This window comes from Thunnus maccoyii, chromosome 18 (genome assembly GCF_910596095.1).
Source record: "Thunnus maccoyii chromosome 18, fThuMac1.1, whole genome shotgun sequence".
Lineage (NCBI taxonomy): Eukaryota > Metazoa > Chordata > Actinopteri > Scombriformes > Scombridae > Thunnus > Thunnus maccoyii.
Genome location: NC_056550.1, coordinates 2,543,152 through 2,566,609, shown reverse-complemented (window position 1 = coordinate 2,566,609; position 23,458 = coordinate 2,543,152). Strand labels below are relative to the sequence as shown.

General features: G+C 36.9%; 2 protein-coding genes across 2 annotated transcripts; one reads left to right on the top strand and one right to left on the bottom strand.

Moving 5' to 3' along the window:
- Positions 1-254: 254 nt before the first annotated feature.
- Positions 255-8,520, bottom strand: LOC121883474 (apoptosis regulator BAX-like). Its single transcript, XM_042391758.1, has 7 exons — positions 8,432-8,520; positions 8,223-8,340; positions 8,036-8,066; positions 5,259-5,423; positions 4,983-5,127; positions 3,915-4,019; positions 255-2,955 (listed from the first exon to the last, which is right to left on the bottom strand). The coding sequence occupies exons 2-7, from the start codon at positions 8,248-8,250 to the stop codon at positions 2,809-2,811; spliced, it is 621 nt and encodes a 206-aa protein (XP_042247692.1). The 5' UTR covers positions 8,251-8,340; positions 8,432-8,520; the 3' UTR covers positions 255-2,808.
- A 1,876-nt stretch (positions 8,521-10,396) lies between these two features.
- Positions 10,397-23,442, top strand: LOC121883473 (proteasome activator complex subunit 3-like). The gene is made up of 10 exons (XM_042391757.1): positions 10,397-10,653; positions 12,533-12,565; positions 12,731-12,793; positions 13,306-13,410; positions 16,483-16,534; positions 16,992-17,107; positions 17,841-17,909; positions 19,682-19,804; positions 19,915-20,001; positions 21,399-23,442. The coding sequence occupies exons 1-10, from the start codon at positions 10,612-10,614 to the stop codon at positions 21,477-21,479; spliced, it is 771 nt and encodes a 256-aa protein (XP_042247691.1). The 5' UTR covers positions 10,397-10,611; the 3' UTR covers positions 21,480-23,442.
- Positions 23,443-23,458: the final 16 nt, after the last annotated feature.

Below are 23,458 nucleotides of genomic sequence, written 5' to 3'. Positions count from 1 at the left end.
GTACTTTTACTTAAGTGGGATTTTTCATGCAGGACTTTTACTTGTAATTGAGTATTTTTACAGTGCTGTATCGGTACTTTTACTTAAGTAAAGGATCTGAATACTTCCTCCACCACTGCCAGCATTTCAACTTTTGAAATAAACAATATTTGCTTATTCAGATTCTTGATTTTCATTTCTGGATCATTTTAACAACTTATAATGAGGTAATTGATTACTTTTCATTGTGGAAAAACCATATCAGACACAAATCATTGAAAGCAGATCATTTTATATAATTTAAAATGTGTGGAGGACCTTTACATTTGGTTATTAAAGAGATGTGACAAAGATATGTAGTGAGTGGGACATTTTACAGTGTAAAAAGAAACTGACCTCATACAAATGTTTGTGATTTCTGTACTGACATTTACTGATACTTTTAGGCAATATATGTACTCCATTAACATCTGTGATAAGCTACAACTGGACATGCCCATGTAAAATAATCCAGTTGCAGTTACTGCATGCACACTAATTTATTTGCATGGAATATGGATCAAACCAAGAACAAATGGAAACTAGTATGACAGACAAGTTATTGAAATACAATTAACTTCTATTGCTGTAAAACATTTTAAAATACAAATGTGAAAGATAAACACTTTAAAGTTACAATCCTTGAGTGGCTTTATGTTTTAATGAGAAGAGGCAACAAATGCTCAAAGCTGAACTTAAAGATTCATGGCTTTAATATTCCTTCACTTCATGTATTGGGCAGTGACATTAACAGGGCAAAGACGATTCAACACCATTTCATGCTCACATTTCAAAAATAATTTAAACTTTTCTAGTGGTCATGATTAAACTAATAATGCATTAATGGTGCAAATAAACCTCTCACAGTAAACATAAAGAGATTTATAGGAATTTATATTTACACCATGAATTTTCCATTTTAACAGCATCATTTTCGAAGGACTAAACGTGATAGGGGTTTTAAAAGAAATGCAAATACACATGAAAAATGATAGATAATATATGACAAAACAAATCACTGAAACATATTATTTTTTGTTTAAAGCATTAAGGCGTCTAGTTTCATGGCAGTATATGCAAAGTTGGCAGTGACAAGACTAAAAATGTAGGGAGTATTAAAACAATGGATTATTTAGATTACTATCATAATTATTATATATATATATATTTTATATATAACATTTGTTAACTTTCATGTTTTGTGCCTGAGGACCGCTTTGAAAAAATATCAAACCTCAGCAGAACTTAACAGAGATCCAGTCTCCTTTTAAAATATATTTAAAAGAACTGATGAGATGATATTGTTATCACTATTTTTTGTGACTTTATCCAATTCAATATTCATTTTTAAGTCCAACTGAAATTAAATGTAATATCTTTGTCTACTGCAGCATACAGATCTGCTCTGTATCACTTGTCCTATGTGATCATTTGCAAAAAAAAAAAAAAATCAAAAACCAAAAGAGAGATTTATATTCTAAATTTTTGGTCTCATGATGGTGCACTCTAGTTTTCCATTAAACCATCAGAATACCATTCAACTTGTTTCCATACAGCCAATCAAATCACTTCATCCGAATAAGCTTTCCTGCTATAGTCTCCTTATCTAACTCTCAAAAATGAAGGCACATCTTATCCTGCAGCTTAGCTTGATGAACGAACCACCAAACTAACATTCACTGAGGAAAAGTGCACTGTTAACTAGATAGATAATTAGCTGCTCAGCTGCAGCACATGTAAACATACAGTACCAGTCAAACGTATGGACACACTGTCCCATTCCCTTGAATGAGAATTTATTTCCAAACTCTTGACTGGTACTGTACCTGCAAACGACACTTCAGTCCTGACACAGTGTCTGCCCATGACTTGTAATGATGCATGTCATCCCTCTCCCTCTCTCTCTCTCTCCCTCTCTCTGCATTTCCTGTCTATACTTTCTATCAAATAAAGGCACAATTCCCAAAAAAAAGTTTGTTTACTTTTATCTTCTCCCGCTGCTGGAGCTCCTGTCAATCAAACACAGACACCAACAGGCCCCTCTAGCCAGGTGAGATAAAAAATGAGCATTTCTAACTTCCCCAAAGACCCTTTTTTCTTCCTTTGAATAATAAAAAAATATAAACAATATTTTTAACTGCAAAAAAGGATGTCTAAATGTAATTTCAGTTGGACTCTAATTAATCATATTAAATGGTAACATACCTTCTGTTAACTACTACTTAGTTTATGAAATTTGCTTAAATGATATCAGTACTATATTGAAAGTGTTGTCCATCTGTCACAGGTGGTGATGCACTACAGCTGAACAATGCAGGCAGAATTCCACAAAGTGTGGTGGTGTGAACCAGCACAAACCTATTCAGACCACATTGTTACTGCCTGTTTACTGCTGTGAAACTAGAGGTCTGACATCATTATTGCTCTGAGGGTGACCTAAATACAGAGTATCTGCTAAACATGATACAGCACCACTATATCCTCTATGAAGAAAGATGAGCATCCCTTTCAAGTTTGCATAGAGAACATTAGAGAAGGTAGAAAAGTGTAGAGATAGTGAGTAGGTCAGGCACATTTTTACAAATGATTCTTTGCATTTATTTTAACCATCTCATGGGAATGTGTGATTGGCACATGACAAGGTTGGTTGATAAACCCTCTGGTAAACAATTTGTAGTCCTGTCATAGACCACCTACATGATAAACGCTTAGAATTATTTGCTTAACACTATAGTGACCCACGTCAGGAGTGTGTGTGTGTGTGTGTGTGTGTGTGTGTGTGTGTAAGCATCAGAGCTGTCTGGTCAGCCTCCAGGTGATGAAGCTTCCTACAGCCAGGCCGCTGACGAAGATGAGGACGAGGCTGTAGCTGCGAGAGCTCAACAACGACACACCACTCTGCATGGACGATGATGCCAGCTCTGAGAAACTGTTGATCTGTGGACACACACACACACACACACACACACACACACACACACACACACACATACATACACACACATACACACAACCTTTTTTAACCATACAGGTCCAGAAACTATGGAACTATGGAACCACAGGAACTAAACTGGGAACTGTGGCCCTGTTTACACCTGCCGTTAACATACATCTTGGGTGATCCAATCACAAGTACAGGTGTGAACGCACCCAAGATGCATTGAGATCCAATCGCTCAGACCACATTCGGAGGTGGTCTGGGCCGTGTGTGGCCACATTCTTCTAGCAGTGTGAACGTGAATGTGTCCTGGGCCACATTGAAGGACCGCCTACTCAACTGACGTGCTCTGTTTTCTGGCAGACTAGGCACTGGAGGATGTATTGCTGCCTCCTGGTTCATGTACCCTCTGTCAAAAGCTGTGTTCAACTTGTTTCATAACAGGATAAACAAATGCGTTATTTTGTTTTTCTGTTTTTCATGTGAATTTAAAAAAATGAAATCCACTTCTCATTTTTTCCCGTTCCCCTATTTTCCTCTTCAAATTGGCAATTGGAATAGAAATTAAACCAAAATCAGAACAGAACTTGTTTTTCACTTGTCTGTCTTAAAAAAACATTTCAGAAGCTAAATGTTTAATTTTGTTTGCCCTGGATAGTTTCCTCTGTCCTGTCTAGTTAACTACAGTTTTTAGTTTTGGCCTTTTGGATGTGTAGAAGAACACAGAATAATCATTAACATTAGATCCTGACTGATGCTGTCAGCGTGTTGGAGATTTAAAGAATCAATGAAGTTATGCTGCTGTGCCTCATGTGTGTAAATGTGAAGAGCGTCTCTCAAAAATGAGCAAAGTTTCTCGTTATAACAAGAAACTGAGCACATATTGTCAGTCACGGTGGCGGCAGTACACTGCTGTAATAAATAACGGAAAGACAGAAGAAATGAAGGCCTAACATACCCATCCTCCATGTTCTCGAATCCAACCCAGCAGGTTGTTTTTGAAGAAATCCACGGTCCACTTCAAGACCTCCCTCACAGACTGAGGGAGATGAGCCTCCACCATCTGATGGACACACAAACAGAGAGATGAAGATGAATACCAGGATTTTACTTTTACCAAACTACACCGTCTTGTGTTTTATTTGATTTAAAAATGATTTTCCACTGATAAACTGTCAGTTTTGCTGCTCTATTATAGAATGTATAGGGCTCAGTTGGATAAATAATGTGGGCTACTATAATAACTTTTTGTAGATTTACATGTATTGTGAATGTAAGGCTTTTCAGTCATCATATTTTGGGAAGCAAATCAACTTAACAAGCAAAGTTTCATATGGAGCTGCAGATGGAGGCGACAATCTAACAGACTGAATGAATGAGTGAATAAAACTAGTATGGAAAGATACCACTAGATGTGAAAGAGAAAAAGGGGTGAAGTGATCCTTTAAATGGAGCAGTATAAGGCCTGGGTGTATCTGAGGAACTAAGCTAACCTCTGTTGACCATCAAGTCCCAAAACACAATAATAGCAATGAAATGCACATCTGATTAATGATAGGTTCATCTGCCCAATCAGCCAACAACTACTGTAACCTATGATACCATGTTTGTTAAAGGATGTACTTTCACGATTAGAGATTCTGTGTTCAGTAGGCTATGTGGTAACATTTCAATGTCAATCGTGTCACTACAGTAGATATCATGAGACACTGCATTTAAGCAGCAAAACTGACAACTGTGATTAAAAGCTTGAAGGGATAAAGAAACCTCTGGAGAGGATATATATATATATATATATATATATATATGTATATTTCTCCTCCTCCTTACAGTGACACAATCATCAGGTTAAAAATAGCGTTGGCCCAAAGTTACTATTAACTAGCTTATGTTCTACTGTACCTCAGAGAGACATTTGATGATATGAAAACAAGCTTCAAGCTCATCAAAAATCAACAAACTGAGGCTCTCACTTTAAATTTTCCCATGATCCATTCTGATGTGAAGCAAAAGGAAGCTAACCCACCCGGAGAGCCAGCCTGCCGGCCACATAGAAGAGCACAGCGATTCTCTCCCAGGTGATGCCATGTTCAAAGACTTTGTCTGCCACTATCTTGAATCTGTCCCATGTGGAGCCGGAGCCGCAGCCGTGAGCCACGCCGTCTATCGCACTGCGACAAAAGACAAGAGCAGAGGACAGAGTGACTGATGAAATGTTTATATATTTAAAATAAGAAAACCTCAGAGCATTTATCCCACATATAATCTGTAAACTCTGAGATTAAGTGTTTGAGATACTCACTCTTGGAACTCCTTGTCGTCTCGGACCCTGTCACCGATGATGCGGATCATTTTGCCCAGCTGGGTCACCATCTTCTGCTCCTGCTCAGTCTTTACTTCCACAGCCAGCGGAGAGAGAGGTGGGATGTCCTCTATGAGCAAATCCTTCAGCTCCTCCTGTATGACCCTGCAGAGAGAAGTGACAGGTTACAACACAGACGCCCAACGTGGGAACAAAGCAACATCCATACAACTAAATCCATATATATATATATATATATATACATATGACATCATTAGATTATTAATAGTGAAGCATCAGTGCTGGAGGTGGAGCTACTTTCAACTACTTTATATACAGTCAGTTCATTGTTTGCAGATGTGCTTTCATTGATTTTATTTATTGATGTGATTTTTATTGTCACATGTCAAACTCTGCAGCGATTCTTTTAACCTAAGACGACTTTCTCTTTACTGGGAATCCACAAAGAAAGCCAGACGTGAGCGGCGTGTAAGCACTATTGAAGCGCTCTATCCGTTCAATCTTCATCAACTTTGACCTGCGTTCAGCGTCTCTGTCCACAGAACCAGCTGTCTGTCAGCAGCAGTGGCCTGATGAGCTGAGAGGACAGCAGCCATACTGTCTTCACCAGGCTGACTGACGGTAGAAATTTACTGAACCAAAACAGTTTTCATGTCGGCTCCTGGGGGAAGAAATCCACAGTTTGTATTTATTGGTTCATTGAATTCATTTCCCCGCCCACTGTAAGGAGGTGAGATGAATCTGCCTGTAGTGAAGCCTGCAGCTCACAGGCAGACCGGGAGTCCTGATCATTCAATATAGATACCGTTAATAATATATAAGAACATATAAACAGCAGGAGAACTGTTAAACAGCTGTCTCTGCAGATAACGCTTCACTAAACGTGCCAGAGGAGAAAAAATAGACTCAGAGCTTAAAAAGATACAAGGGGTCAATGTGGTTTGATGCATACTATGTAATGGACAATTAAAGTAAACTTCATAAAAGCAGATAAATATGTTGTAGTATATACAAACTATGTACTGTATACTAATATTGATATTGACCTAAAACCTACTTTGGCATTTCTGTAGTGCAGTGATATATTGAGCTGGTTATCAGTCATGATTATAAGCACATTGAAGGCATCACTGTGAGTTCTAAGAAATTGTGAACAGCATTTTTTCACTTTTTAAAAAAAATATATTTCATTGACTAAACAATTAATTGAGAAAATGATGGTCAGGTTAATGGATAATGAAAGTAACCTTTAGCTGTATCCCCAAACATACACATACATAATAACATAAAAGTAGAATTAAAGGAGGTGTGATGTATGAAGGTGGGCAGTACGGGTAACAATGTTACAAATTACAAACAATATTAAAAATGTACTGTGTATAAAGAGTAAGAAAAATGTTTTTCACAAAGATTTTAAATTCAATTTTTTGTTGTCCATGATCTTGCAACCTGAGTATCTCCTGCATTTCCTTTCTGCATTGCATTGTGGGACAACGGAGTACATCGACAGCACACTCAAAAATGAGGCAATCTTTAGTTTGCATGCTGATTGAGTCACTTCTCCAGTATGAACACACTAAACACTGCTTTTAGTCAGAGTGTGCAGCTGTATGGAATGGGACACGGCTAACAGTGCTATCACAAGCTAATAATCTACATGCTGGTGATGTAAAACTTTAACCAGAACTAGACTAGCTCTGCTGATGAAGGATTAGATAAATACTACTAGATGATGCTGATTGCCATGCATGACAGGAATCATTAAGCATTCTGGAGGCTGACACACCTTTTCCTGTACAGAGTGTCTGACTCGTCATTGACCCTCAACACTTCTAAGGTACATGTTACAACATAGGTACAACTCAGGGGGCAGCGTGATTTACTGTAAGAGGTTCACAGCTATTACTGTAAAACGAAACTGATACTTGTAGGTGTTTTGAGTTCGGCAGGCAACTAACAATTATCTTCTATATTTAAAATAATGAAAATGATTTACCTATATTTGTAACACTCCAAACTGTGCTATTATGTATGAAAGAAGAAAAGCAGTAACTTGTCATATTAAGGAACCTGGAAACTGTTAATTTGGGGTATTTTTTTCTTGAAAAATTATTTAAATGAATAATCGGTGATCAAAAATGTTGCTGATTACTTTTGTGTAGTTGGACCATCAATGAACTGAATGATTATTTCTGCTCTAGTTATAAGACATGCGATATAATACAATGTTACATATGGACCCATCCAGGTGTCATATCTAGAAAATGATTGATAGTAAATGATTTTAGCGTTATAACAACATTCTCTAAACTAATCCATGAACTGAACTGAAGGGTAATATTAAGCAGGGCTGACACAATTAGTTGATTAATTGTTTAGTTGATCAAAAATCACACTGACAACAAATCGGAAAATTGATAAACTGTTCAATCTATTGATCAAGTAAAGAATATATGGATATATTCACTTCACAAATGTGATAATTCACTTTTCTTTTCTTTTCTTGTTTTGTTTCTTTAATCTTTAAATGACAGATTCTTAGGTTTTGGACTGTTGATGATAATAAAAATATAAATGAATACTAGTCCTAATATTAAGTGTACTAAATGTCTTCATTTTAAAATAAAGAATAACTTCAAATCCATGTTGGTTATGGTGATAATAGTGAAACTTCACTACTTACTTTTTCATCATTGTGTAAAAGAGTTTTACGATAAATGATGAAGTAGCTTTAAAAAAAGAAAAATGAAACTTACTCTTTGATGAGGGCTTCTCCTATCCTTTCATCTGTGGAGGAATGAACTCAACATTAGTGGACATGAGTTAACATTAACGTTACGCGCTATAATACTGTTATAGATAAAGCCGCGGGTCATAGAACAATACAGCTATGAAAAACAAGAATGTTACGGTATGTATTTACATATATATGTATAACCTTACCTGACATGCCGTTTCCTTCACTCGCCATAGTTTAAAAGTCACTGCAGAAAACTTCCAGGGAGACTTTCCTCCTCTTCCCTCACAGCCTCTGCTTCCTGCACTGTCCGATAAAAAGCACCTGAAGAAATAATTTAAGTCAGCTTCGGTGTTTCTTCAAAATGAATAACCCTCCATGAATCGATACGAGCCGCAAGGTCTGAAACACACACATCGAGATTATAGACAGTAAGTTCTGCCTGAAGTTTAGTCTGAGCAACGAAGTGCGGCGCACAAACCGGAAATTCCGGTTAATGTTCCGGTAGGTTTTATATTTTTCTATTTATTCATCTTTTTTGTTGTTTTTATTTGCATGCGTTTACGGCTAAAGGGGGAAACTTATCTAGTTTGTTTAGCTCTGAAAAAAGCTAAAAATGCCATCATTAAAGCTATGAAAAAATACCGCCATCATTCTTCTTCTTGTTGTTTTTAAACGGCGGGCTGCAACTATCGTTTCAGGAGCACTATCGCCACCTAATGGAGCCTGAACCAGAGGTTAAAACTGAAGGGAAAGGCTCACAATTATGCTAGTGTGTTTGAAACAACAGTTGGACGTCTATGTGAACAGTGAAAGGGGTTTTCCTCGCTGTAAACATTCCACACAGTCGTTTTGTGCAAAAAAACAAAACAAAACAGTTGATGTGAAGCTTATATGAGGCTTCAGCAGTCTGAGTTAGTCATATCGAGTGGATATCTGACACATTTACAGTCTTTTTAGCATCAAATTCCCTCTTTGTGTTTCCTCAGACAGTGTTTCCCTGTTGAGCTGCGGTGGAAGTATAGTAACAAAAAGACTGTAACGTTGAAAGATATCTACTTGAAGCTTCATATTAGCTTCAGATAAACTTTAAATACATTTTTGCACAAAAGGAGGACTGCGGATTTTGTCCCCTGTCTTCTAATGGTCAGTATGAACAGGAGGAATGATTACAGCAAGAAAAATCTATTTTTAAACTCTTTTTTTCTTTCATATTTATTTAAATAAATCCTTGTATGTATACACTGTAGGCTCTATTGCTCCAGCTTATGTACATGCACCTCTTGGTTATGAGAGCTCCAAGTCAATTATGAGTGAGAGGGGTGGGGTGAGGTCATACTGGAGAGAAAAAAAAATGTAAAAATTGTTTGTGAAGCAATAACAGATGATGCTTGTTTGTACATGAATAAAAAAAAAAGAAAAAAGAAAAAGAAAAGAAAGACCGATTCAATGTTCATTTGGGCACCTGACTGTTGTTTTAAGAAACACTTGACAAATTTTGAACCCGTCCTTTAAATCTTAATCATGAATCCTGTTTGGCTATAAAACAGAAAAAAAAGCACATTCCACTGAAGAAATTCACTACAATTTTTATACTGAGTGCATGAATTCTACTTCTCTGAGTTCTTCTGTCATCTGTCAGTCCTTCCTTTTCATATTTATTACAGTCTATAATTACAACTCTATGGACTCATCTATCTGACAATGATCACATAGAGCAGTTGGATGCCTACCAGTACTCTTTAGTGTGCTGTTGAAGTTACTGCCACTTTCCTATTGAGTTCCTCTAAACTATGCTCTTGAACCTTGTCTCACTCATCTATCCACCCGACACCTGCTCCATTCGTCTCACATTTCATTGAGTGCTTGATGTCAGTCATGAAAATGTAAATTAATGACTGAAAGACTAATGAAATAAAGTAATAAATACATATGGAACTAGGAATTTTTATAGTTTTGCAACAACTATGTGATATATAAATCCTATGGACATAAAATAGTTTTAAGGGTTGCTCCAAACCGCTTTTAAAATTAAATTAAGACTTCTCTTTAAATCTTAGAAAACGACCATCATGATAATATGTAATGTGTAATATAAAAGTGCCTTCAGATTATATAAACATGTGGCAATGTATATTGCACAATGGACCTTTTTTTTCTAAATATTTTGAAAAGAGACACTTAGTGTTTTATTTTATTACTTCATTTAAACTGTTTGCTTTTATTGATTTCGTACTTTTCCTTTACACCTTATTGGATAATTTAATGTTGCAATAGAAAAGATAAATAAATAAATAAATTAATTAATTAATAAATGATGTCACACGAGCGACGATAAAGGTTTGCTGGGTGTTAAGCACCGGCTCGTGCGGGTGAGCGAGTATTCCATATCTCTGACCGTCCTGTAGACACAGTATGTTCACGCTCCTCTCCAGGTCGAGAAAACAAACGCACCCGTAGCATGCTGCGTTTGCGTGGCGCTTTTTGATTACGTCCGTGAATTGGGGACGCGGTTCCGTGTGGCTGGAGCAGTCGGGGAAAGGTTTAAACTTTGCTACTAGACAGTTGAGCAGTTTCTGGCATTTCTTCCACGCCATGTCCTCCACTCTGAAGGTCCACAGTGAGCTGAAAGCCCAGGTGAGAGCGTGTGAGCTGCTGTGTGATGGACTGTCAGCTGCACCTCGCTGTGTCTGTGACTCTCATCTTCTCATCTTTAGCTCACACTTCTATTTTCATAACTCCTCTCACCTCATGTGAGCTGTTCGCTCAGCTCCAGCAATGTATTCACACGTTTTAATAGTAGAACATTTTAAAGCAAATTTTTTAAAATGTGAGCTGGTCTCAATTTGAACTGGTATAAAACGCAGTCAGACCAACTTTATGTGTGTAACTCTTTGGTAACACTTAAAATTTAGCATTTATAAGCAGTAGAGCTGCAACGATTAGTCGATTAATCGATTAGTTAATCAACAGAACAAAAAAATATAATGATATTAATAATAAAATTTAAAAAATGAAGCGTCAACTATTTTGATAATAGATTCATCATTTTGATTAGGATTGTTTTTGAAAAAATGCTAAAATTCAGTTCCAGTGTCTCAAATGTGAATATTTTGTGGTTTCTTTAGTCGTCTATGACAGTAAACTGAATATTTTTGGGTTGTGGACTGTTTATTTAGACAAACAAGACATTTTACGCTGCAAGTTGGGCTTTGAGAAACGTTTATTGACATTTTCACCATTTTCCCACATTTTCTATATCAAACAACTTATCTATTAATCAAGAAAATAATCGACAGATTAATCAATAATGAAAATAATTGTTAGTTGCAGCCCTAATAAGCAGTATAAAAATAGTTTATAACACACTGTAATGTAGTTATAAGCAGATGTAAGAACATTATAAGTGTTTATTAATGTACGGTATTTGTCAAAAAATGATACCTTCTCCTATGAAGACATATTATTACAACTGTGTTTTAACATATCAGCATTCATTATCTGTTTATACAGCAGCCAGGCGTGACAGTTGTTAAGTTATTGCTAAAGAAACATGTGCAAAAGGTTTTTTTTTTTTCTGCTGACATGTTTTTGAGCACACTAGAATTTTATTTTTTGCTTTTGTCTCTGTATGGCCTCCATACTGACACAGACAACTGTGTAATTTCATCGTTTTCTTAAATTTCTTCTTCTATTTATTTATTTGTTTAGTGTTACATATTAACTTATCTTACATGTCTTTTTATGGTCATTTATTTATCATTTATAAGTAAAAAAAAATATATATATATATATAGGCCTACATTTTTAAAATTTATTTTGATTATATTTGATTGTGTATGTATTATTTAGTATACATAGGCTATATACTTTTTTGTGCTGTGTGTGTGTGTAAGTATTTTCTGCTCTTTTGACATTTGTAGAATTATAAAGTTTATTTAAAAAAGGAGCATACCCCATATTATATCATGTATTTTGAATCACAGTGAATGAAAACATAAAAAAGAAGCAGATGAGCACTGGAACCCCTCAAATGAAGTAGAGCTGCAATGATTAGTCGATTAAGACATTTTGTTGTTTTGATAATTAATTAAACACTTAGTCATTTTTCCAGAAAAAAGGGCCCAAATTCTCTGATTCCAGCTCCTCAAAAGTGAATATTTTCTGGTGTTCTTAGTCTTCTGTGATAGTAAACTGGATATTTTTGGCTTTGGGACTTCTAGTCAGAGGAAATAAGACATTTGAGGACGTCATCTTGGGCCTTGGGAAACTGTGATGAATGCCTAACTGATTAATCAAGAAAATAATTGACAGATTATTCAATAAGGAAAATAATTGTCCGCCCTAACGTGAGGAGCATATGGACAAAAAAATTTGTGATTTTGAGATCAAATTTCTGTAGGCATTCTGCTGACTAGAAGTAACCCAATTTGGAAACATAGGTAGTGTGTGACAGTGTTGGTGAATTATTAATGAATGAAAGAGGTCATCTAAATGCCCGTCAATCTGTTCACAGGTGGAGACATTCAGGGCGCAGATCACCAGTGAGGTGAGTATCTTAAACGATACAGCCAAGCCAACATATTTATTTGTCTTTGTTTTTTTTTAAAATTTTCTCTCTGCTTTGGTTCAGTTTGTGCTACATGTTAGCGTTGTAACATGCGTTGACTGTGTTGTTTTATCATGTAATGATCTCTTCTGTTTGCCACTGCAGGCTGAGCACCTGGTCGCCAGTGTTTTCCCTCAAAAACTTCTGGAGTTGGATAACTTTCTCAAGGTAAGTGACCATCAGGACTCATTTCACAATTCAAATACATTAAAGAAAAGGTTCAACATTTTGGGAAATACGTTTGGTCACATTCGGGACAAGAGTTAGATGAGGTAGGTGGATTTTGTTTTCTTGGGACAGAGCCAGGCTAGCTGTCTCCCTCTGTTTCCAGTCTTTATGCTAAGCTAAGCTAAGCTAAGCTAAGCTAAGCTAAGCTAACCAACTGCTGTCTCCAGTTTCATATCAATCTTCTCATCTAACTCTCTACCAGTAAGCAAAGAAGTGTATTCCTATTCCTTTAAGTAAAAGCCTTTGAACATGAATTATAATAATTAATTATTTTCCTCATAAAAACATTTTTATTTATTTGTTTTTAGATATTTATATTATTTAAGTAGCTGTTTCAAATGTGTTCGTATGCATTTTCAGGGCTATGTAATATAAGTATATATTTTTTTGTCGTGGTGTTGTTTTTTGCGCACAAGTTTATTTTCAACCTCTTCAATGTGGTCTGTATCCAGGAGCCGATTCTCAATGTGACTGACCTGAAAGAAATCCATTCAGAGATCAAGTTCAAAGTCCCAGAGCCAATTCTCTTCACTAACAGTCATGATGGTCTGGACACGGTGAGTCCACAGTGTGTTCTGTCGGGTGTAGATCAGTGATCATCTAACATCCAAACAACACTACAACAGTGAATATTTGTCTGCCAGCAGTGCAGTCATGGATTGGGCAACATCAGCCATTGCACGGGAGGGCAAAGCTGATTTCTTTGATGAAAACTGTTGACTTCTCACACTTGTTAATGAGCTTTTTCCAAAATGAAAAAGGACAAAACTAAAGTCACTTGGTGTTTACTTGTCAGACGAAGGCCACAAGTGTGGAATTTGGGTCAAGCTCAACTGAATAAAAAGAAATCTTTAAAAATGAAAACTGTGACAGAATGTATACAGCTTTCATCAATAATGCACAGAATGATCGACTCTGTTCAAACAGTCAGTCAGTTTTTAATGACTTCTGTATTTACTGAGTCAGTCTGCTCTATTACTGCAGAGCACAGTGACACTGTTGCAGTCTGATATAAACCGTGTTTTTTCTGATAACTTCTGAATAGCAGATAATAACACCCTGTAACCATGGTAACTGTACACAACAAAGATGGCGACAACTGCAGCCTTAGAATAATTTGACAACCTCAAAAATTAAAAACGCAGGCTGAAAATGAGACTAAAATGTCACTTAGGAAAGCGTTCGTTGATGAAACTCGAGGAAAACTAACAATAATAAAATGAATGAAATGTGACTTCAACTCATACATTTTCTCAGAAGACTAAAACTAAATCCGGTGACAATATGAACAATGCCGAGAGTTTGATTTATTTAGAACTGGTTCTTATGACGTGTTGTCCGACCGCGTCAGAAATCAAATGTGTTTACAGTTGTTCTGAACGGCTTCATCTAAATGTAGTGTGAAAAGCCGACTGCGACAGGGAGGGGAGGGGGACGGTCTTCTCCAGGAGACAGTCTCTCCTGGGAGGCAGTCATAGTGTTGCAATTGGTTGCTGACATGAAAAGTGATGCTAATCATTGTGTCATGGAAGAAAAATGAGAGAGAGAGAGAGAGAGAGAGAGAGAGAGAGAGAGAGAGAGAGAGAGAGAGAGAGAGAGAGAGAGAGAGAGAGAGAGAGAGAGAGAGAGAGAGAGAGAGAGAGAGAGAGAGAGAGAGAGAGAGAGAGAGAGAGAGAGAGAGAGAGAGAGAGAGAGAGAGAGAGAGAGAGAGAGAGAGGTTGAAACCCTGACTCCTTTCTCACAGCTGACCAATCACTGCGTGAAGTAGGTTTGAATGTCCGCTTGTCTGTTTTGGAAATTTACAGAAATGGCCGTGCACAGCCCCCTATTATCCACAGGGGGGGTTTAATGGGCATTTCCACTGTCCAACAAGCATGTCTGAAGGAGTACACGACCACCTTTACAGTCCAGTATTGTTGTATTTTTAGGTTGAGTGAGCGTATGGGTGTGAATGTATGTGAAAATTATTCAGAAATGACAATGTATGAGTTATAATGGAAATAAACAATATTAGATAGAATAGTAGAACTATAATATGCTGTGCAATATCATGTTCACCACACAAGGAAAATTATATCACTAATCATAAAATGACAGCACACTTAACAGCTAATAATACTACCAGGAATGACAGAAATGGTAATAACAGGAATAGGGATTGTGTAATCTGTAAATGAGAAAATAAACACTGCAGTGACAGGCAGTGGTCTCAGATTAAACCTGCTCCCAAGGAGAGCAGTGCCACCTTGTGGTGAAAACAGAACAAGACAGCCTGCACTCTCTAGAATTATTATAGGATATTGCAGAAAATAGCATAGAACACATTTGCTTCAGAAGTATAAAACACACAATGATAATTGTTACAATGATGCATGAAATGATGTAGTGTCTGTAGGTGTAGCTGAACACTGACTTACTGCCATACTGTACCAGTGAGAACATGTGAGTTATGCAACATGACACAGTTTTAATCATGAGTTGAGCTGGTGATTAATACAAAACATACAGACTCCACAGAAAAACAGGCAAACAGGATGTTCTTACTAAGTCATCAGACATGTAAACCAGTAAAACAGGAGCTACACACACATACTGTAACTGGGATGTAAACTAAGACACACATTTACATTATTCTAGGAGTCCACTTACCCACTGACTTACTAGCCAATACAGACTATCCCATGGAGAGTAAAAGAATACAACTGTTATTTATTTGGGCCTATTACATAATCACAATGCATTATGGGTTGATATTTGAATGTAGCAGGCGAGTGTTACAGCAGTTAAGATGTTAGCAGATACCAGCATCAACAGAGACTCTTATGCTTACAGAGAGACAGTTAACGGTTGATGTGATGACTCCAGCAGCACCTGCATTCCTGCCCTCATGCTGGGAAGTGTCATGTGAATAAATGAGAATGTAGCAGAGATATGCAACCTTGTTATTTTCAGGCTCAAGAGTAATTACCTTTAAACTGAACGGCTCATTTACTCTCACACTGTCATCAAAAGTGTTGCAGGGTTCTCAGCTACACCTCAGTGCACCTCGCCCCCGATAGCAGTCAGCAGCAGTGTGGTTTCCTGTGTCACAACCTAAATTGTGACTTAAAAGGATGTTAAGATGAAACCAAAAATTAACAAATGTTGGAATATATGTATTTTCCTGTTTTTGCCTCAGATGTCTCTCATTAAGTATGTCAGTAGACATTGTTCATGTTCCTGTTTTTACCCTGATTAATTTCCTGTTTATGCAGTGTTGACTGATCTTTGTATTTATCAAGTACCTCAAAGTATGAGATCAAGCTGAAGATTCTTAGAGTGACACATATTTGGTCTTAATTTTAGACCTAGGAGTAAAAGCATTTAATCAACTTTATTGACGTAGGAAATCACTCCTATCTGTGCTGACAGGTGAGGATGTCATTAGTTCTGCAGGTATTCAGTCATAAACCAAAGTACTGGACAAATAGGACAAACATTTTGACCTGATGAAAAGTCAGAGACCACCAAGATTATTACAATTCATCCTGACAATTCATCCATCCAGTAGTCTTGGAACCAAAGCGGTCAACCTCATGGTGGCTCTGAGTAAAAACAATGAAACATCTTCCTCTGTTTGTGCACTGCAGAATACCAAGAAGAGGAAACTAGAAGATGGAGTGGCTGATGAGAACTGGCAAGGTAAAAATAAGAACCAAATTTCAAAAGATTCTCTTCTGTATGCTCCCAAATCATGATAATAAATTAATTTTTGTATTTATTTCTGCTAATAAGTCTTAAGTGCTCTTTTTTCCCTTTGTTTCATGGTATACAGTATATAATCATACTAGCCAACTCTAGACCAGTGAGAGCCCAGTGAATGTTGTGTTCATCCACACATCATGTTAATATTTGAGCTGTCAATCATCGATTGTAACACCTGCTTGAAATGATGAAGCAAATGTCTTATGCGCCTTTACTGAATACGCAAAAAACCTGTCTCTGCCAGGTTTGGGACCAGCCCCAAACCTGCTGCACACTGCTGCTTTTTATTGATCCAAATCATGCAGCAGAGAGTGAGAAGCTCAGAGCAGCCTCAACATTACTCTTTGATGAGAGGGAGAGTTTGTGACTGTGAGCTGTCTGTGTTTGGTTCCAGGGGGAACCAAAACTCTGGTGATGCCAGAGGGGATGATGAAATGTAACACCAAGCTGATGGACCTGATTGAACGAGTCAAACCGGAGATCAGGACACTGATTGAAAAGTGTAACACTGTAAGTCTTTCTTTACATACACACACACACACACACACACACACACACACACAGTCCAGGGAAAGTATTAATCTACTACCCCAACTATTTTGATAATCGATTAATTGTTTTGAGTCATTCTTTAAGAAAAAATAAATACATTTTCTCTCCTCCAGCTTCTTAAAAATGAATATTTTCTGATATATTTAGTGTTCTGTGATAGTAAATGGAATATCTTTGAGTTGTGGACTGTTGGTCAGGACAAAACAAGACATTTGAGTAGGGCTGCAACTAATGATTATTTTCGTTATCGATTAATCTGTCAGTTATATTCTCGATTAATAGATTAGTCTTTGGTCCATTAACTCAGAAAATGGTAAAGAAACCAGAAAATATTCACATTTGAGGAGTTGGAATCAGAGATTTTAGAAATTTTCTTCCTAAGAAATGACTCAAAACAGTTAATAGTTGACAACTTATTGATTAATTATTGTATTTCTACATTTGAGGATATACCTTGGACTTTGGGAAACGGTGATCGACATTTTTCACCATTTTCTGACATTTCATAGATCAAACGACTAATCAGTCAACTGAGAAAATAATTGACCGATGATGCAGGATGACATCACCAAAACCGTCTAATGAATGACTTACCTGTCAGTCCATATGATTCATGTTTACAGCTCTTACAGCCATTTACTATTAAACATACTTAAGACCCTGACATTAATATGTCTCTACACTTCGTCAGGTTAAGATGTGGGTCCAGCTGCTCATCCCAAGAATTGAAGATGGAAACAACTTTGGAGTCTCCATACAGGTCAGTCTTCAGACCAAAGCACCCCGTCTGGAGCAATGGTTAGAGATATTTCAACAAGACTAACTATTTCAACTAAACTTTATGCTATATTGCTAAACATACAATATAATGTATTATAAATCAAAAGGAACCACTGAGGCGTAGATTCCCAATAAACCACATTTCAAGGGAGGTAGAGTTATTCAACAAATTTCAAAATAAAAACTGGAAGAACGTGCTATGCCCCCATTTTGATCTATTTAAGTACAGTTCCGAGGTCCTTGTACTTGAATATTTCCATTTTATACTTTATACTTCTACTCCAGAAATACATACATTACATACACTACATTATTTAACAGCTGTATTAAGCTAACTTTCAGGATAAGACTTTAGTTGTAAAACATATCATGAGTTTGTGAAATATGAATAGTGAATAGGTATGAATATTTATATATGAATATAAATAGTTATAGGTTAAATAATATACCTAGCAGCTTTATCTTGACAACATTAAAATGCAACTTAGACATTAATTCTTCAGCAGTAATACTCAAATATATGATAAATGTAACACTCTAAATGGCACCTAGTGGTTACATTTGATACTTGAAGTACATTTTGTTGTTAGTACTTTTAATTTACATTTTGTTGTAATGTACTTTTACTTAGGACAATTTTGAATGCAAGACTTTTACTTGTAATGGAGTATGTAATGAAATAAGTATGATATTGATACTTTACTTTAGTAAAAGTTCCCAATATTTTTGGCACTTTGGCACAGTATGGTATCTGTGTTCTCACACACACACACACACGTCATCAGCTTTGCTCTTGTTAATAGGAGACATGTTCTGAAAGCATTTAACAGTTATTTTTTTGCTCCTTGCAGGTTCAGGTCAAATTTGATCTGCTTTTACATTTGAGTGCACTAAAAACACACTAAACACCTTTCTTTAGGCCTGAAATCTTATGACTTTTTCCTGAAGTGATCCAGAATATACCAAAATGAAAATATTTCACAACTTTTTTTTTTTTTTTTTTTTGTGCAGCTGATACACATTTTTGTACAAACTGTAGAGAGAGTTCTGGGTTCAGTGAGACCTGTATTTATTTAAAAATCACCCTTCAAAATGTTATTCATTGAAATCATGATGGCTTATGAATATTTTTTCTACATAACAGGTAGTGTAACACCTAAAGAATACACTCTCTGCAAGCTTCATTAAGGATTAATCACCCATTTATTAATGACTGAGGTATTTATGAATGAAAAATAGATTTGTGGTGCAGAAATTTGGTATAGAGACTAATTATGAGCAGATACTGTGAAGGGTCAGAATATGAACAGTATATAAGGGTTAAAGAAGACTATAGAAGATCAGTATGGTATATGAAGCTAATAGCAGTAACCACAACATAGTTGCACATTAAAAAAAAAAATCATCATCATGTAAAGAAAAGGTTCAGATATATGAGGATATAATATAGATAGCAGCATCGACTGCATAGAAACGTATTTTAGTATTTAAAAGTATTTTAGTTCTGACCAGTCAGGAAACAGTAGAAATGTAAGACTGCCTCTCAGTACACGTTTCTACTCACCTGACTAGCATGTTAATCATGCAGGACCATTTTATGATTATTATTAAAATGAAAGGGAGTAGAAGGTGTTTTTTGTGTTAAAACGTTGCTAGTTGAACTACTAAACAGTGTCCATCATGTGTGAAGAGATCTCTGTTTTCTGTTCCATGATGTGGGTTTTCAGCATGTGGTTCTGTTTGTCTCTATAGGAAGAGACAGTGGCAGAGCTGAGGACGGTGGAGTCAGAGGCTGCGTCTTACTTGGACCAGATCTCCAGATATTACATCACCAGAGCCAAACTTGTCTCCAAAATCATCAAGTACCCTCATGTGGTGGGTAGTGTGTGTGTGTGTATTAGCAGAGGTAGCTCCTCTGTGAGAAAACATGCTTGGTTTCATTGATGATTAACCATCTGTGTCAATCTTCCCTCTCCACTCTGCAGGAGGACTACAGGAGGACCGTATCAGAGATTGATGAAAAGGAGTACATCAGTTTGAAGATCATTGTGTCAGAGCTCAGGAATCAATATGTGAGTGTTGTATAGAAATAATGCATAGCTTATATCTTGGTACTTTTAGAACCTGAACTCAAAAGTTCCACTTGAAAAGCTTTGGTCGTGTGTAGAGCTGCAATGATTAAGTGATTAATTGCCAACTATTTGGATAATCGGTTCATTGTTTTGAGTCATTATTGAAGAAAAAAAGTCAAAATTCTCTGATTCCGGCTTGTCAATATTTTCCGGTTTCTTTAGTCCTGTATGACAGTAAACTGAATATCTGAATGTCATCTTGGGCTTTTTTTTCACTGTTTTCTGACATTTTATGGACCAAATAACTAATCAATTAATTGAGAAAATAATCGGCAGATGAATCGATAATGAAAATAATCTTTAGTTGCAGCTCTAGTTGTGTGACATTATAATTGTAGCCCATTTAGCTTATGCACTTCAGAAGAGCTCAAAGAGTCTCCATCATCCATCATTTAACTGATTTTTTTTTTTTTTTTTTTTTGGCAAGCTCTATATTGAGATTTCACTAAAATATTTTGGTAATGACACAGTACTCCAGAGATCAGACATGAGGACGTTTCAGTCACTCAGTGGTTTATTATGTCCTTACAGGAAGAATGTTTAAAACACAAACTCACGAAATGGTCAGAAAAAAGTTAGTCAGGTGTGTGCAAAATGGCAAAAAACGTGATTTCATCTGACTTGGAAGGGTCTTTTTCATTAAAGTCACTGCAAAACATGTCAAATCAAGAGGATGCAGCAGTAGAAGTGCACTGTGCTGCCACTGGTGGCATTAAGATATATCACAGCAGTACCACTAAATAAAACCAGGAATGCACCAGTTTGAGCCATCATATCTGTATCGGCCCTAAGCTTAGTGAGCTCATCAGCCTATATGAGGCTATAGCTTCACCAACACATTGCCAGATGTTTCACATAAAATTCAGTCTGATTTGCTTTTTGCTGCAATCACGTGGAATCACCCATATTTCTCACATCACACGTGATGGATTTAACTGTTTATGCGTCTTGCAATGCATGGTTTCATCTTCAAACAACCTCATCAAGAGAAACCAGAAACAGGTGAAAATAAGAGAGAGCAGAGGCTGAAATATTCTCTAGTTGAAGATGTAACTCTTTGTAGGCATTTCCTGCACTCCCTTTCTGTGTTGCTTGTTTGTCACTCAGCTTTCCGAGTTTTCCAAAGTTGATTGTTGTCTATTTCGGAATCTCCCTACCTTCTATCGGCGTTTGGGTCCTATCAAGCAGTCCTATCAGAGAGCTGAATAATAATGAAGCTCCCAAACTCTGGCAGTCAGCAACTTCACAAACTTTTTAATTCTAAATGGTAAATTCAGATGTAAGCTTATTTTTTTTAGACAGCACAGTGCTAATCATAACATTTCTGTTGCTTTTAGGTGACTCTTCATGATATGATCCTGAAGAACATTGAGAAGATTAAGAAACCCAGGAGCTGCAACTCTGAAGCTCTTTATTAACATCCCCCCCCCAACAGACACACACACACACACACACACACACACACACACACACACACACACACACACACACAATATACACATACACATTCAAACACAAAATGTCAAAAAGTACTGACAGTGTGCTCACATTCAGTATTGAATACTTTGACATGAATGGTCTGAACTTTCTGGTGCTCACTCTCCTATATGTAAACCCCACCCACCCCCACCGTCTCTGACACGTAACTTTCAGTTTTGGCTCTCCAGTGCTCTGGGATCTGACCTCAGACTCTTTTCTCATCAATATGTGGAGAGAAGTCTGCTGGTAAAAAGACCACCTACATCTTCTGTCTCTCATCTGCTGGTCTGCTGGGACAGAAGCTCAGGAGTCTCCTGCTGCTTTCTTTTCCTGTCTGCTTTATCTGGAGTCTTGGTCTTCTGGATGCTGTGACCCACAATTGTTTTTTCATCTGTCTGACCCCTGTCCCCCCCCCCCCCCCCCCCCCACCCAGGGAATGTGCCTTTGTTTGTTTTTTGGCCCCTGGGAGTTTTGGGACACACCACAGGTGTAGGGGAAACAAGGGATTTTCAAAACGCAACTCCACCCAGTCCTCCCCCAGTTGGCCTTAAACTCCAGTATTTCTGAAAAAGGATCCAGATAGTACCCCTGAGAAAACAGCTGTAGTATTGCGATTAGCCTCATCTACAGAGATTTGACTGCACAGTTTATCAAGACAGAGCTTCATTTCTCATGGAGGATTCTTAAAATGAAGATTCATCTTTTCTTCTCTTTTTATTTGTCTTGTGCTTATTGTATCTTTGCTGATACTTGGAGATGTAGTCGCACCCTGAGGAGAAACCTTTTTGCCTGCCCTCCGACAGCAGGGAGGCGTGATGCAGAACATCTTGTGCAGGTGGAATGCTTAAGGACACAGTGCATGATGACACTCAAGTCCAGAGACATTGAATGTGGGACTCTGCTGCTGTAAACACTGTGCCACACAGCTGTCTGTAGCTATGGACGGTATCATAGAGGATTTGGACTAAACTAAAACTTGCTGGATGTCTGTCTCTAGTGATCAAGCAGGCTTGAACTGGAGCTCAAAACAATGTGGGACTGGGATCATGTAATGAAATGTAATCTGACTTTTTTTTTTTTTTTTTTAAAATATAGACACTTATGTTTCCATAGGTTTCATGTGGCTGTTTTATTTTTAATTTTTGAAAGTTAATGAAGTGCTAAACAAACAGACCTCTGTGCATGCATGTCACTTCAAACAAAATCAGGTTGGAACAAATTTGAACCAACATGTAATTAATTCGAATAAATTGGAAAGCTTCTACACTTTGTGCCTCAGTATACAGGTAAAATTTGCTAGGTGAAAACTGACTGTGATGCCTCCATTGCCTCTTTTGAGTGACAAGCTAACTTTACAAGGCTGCAAACAGACTGTGCTGTAAGGCACAGCCTATTTCATTTACATAAAAAATATTTTTTTCCCATTTTTTCATTTGTTTGAACAGTATTTTAAATAAAAAGTGAGTGTCTTAATGCATGCGTGTGTATGATAGTTTCCCACAGGCCATGTTTTATTTCTGAAGAGCTGTTTTTTTGACTTGTTACTGATGTCTCTGTAGACGAACCCAACGACAAATTTTCAGTCGCTAATAGATTTGTTTAGTAATATTCTTTTTTTTTTGTTCCCACATTAAGTTGACTGTTACTCAATTGATACATTTTTTCTCAAACTTGCAGCTCCTCAGTCAAATCTGAACACACAGACATCATAACTGACCGTGCTTACTGGAAATTATTCTTTCCAGTGATTTAGTATCTGATGTCCATTGTGGATAAACAAATCTGTAAGTCTAATCTATAAGTCTGATTAGAAATCACAGAAAAAGGCGCTCCTCATAACTTAAAGATCCCCTCCAGAAATGCTTTAAGACATACAAAAATACTCTGCTTAGAATAATAATTTGTTTCTAATGTGGTG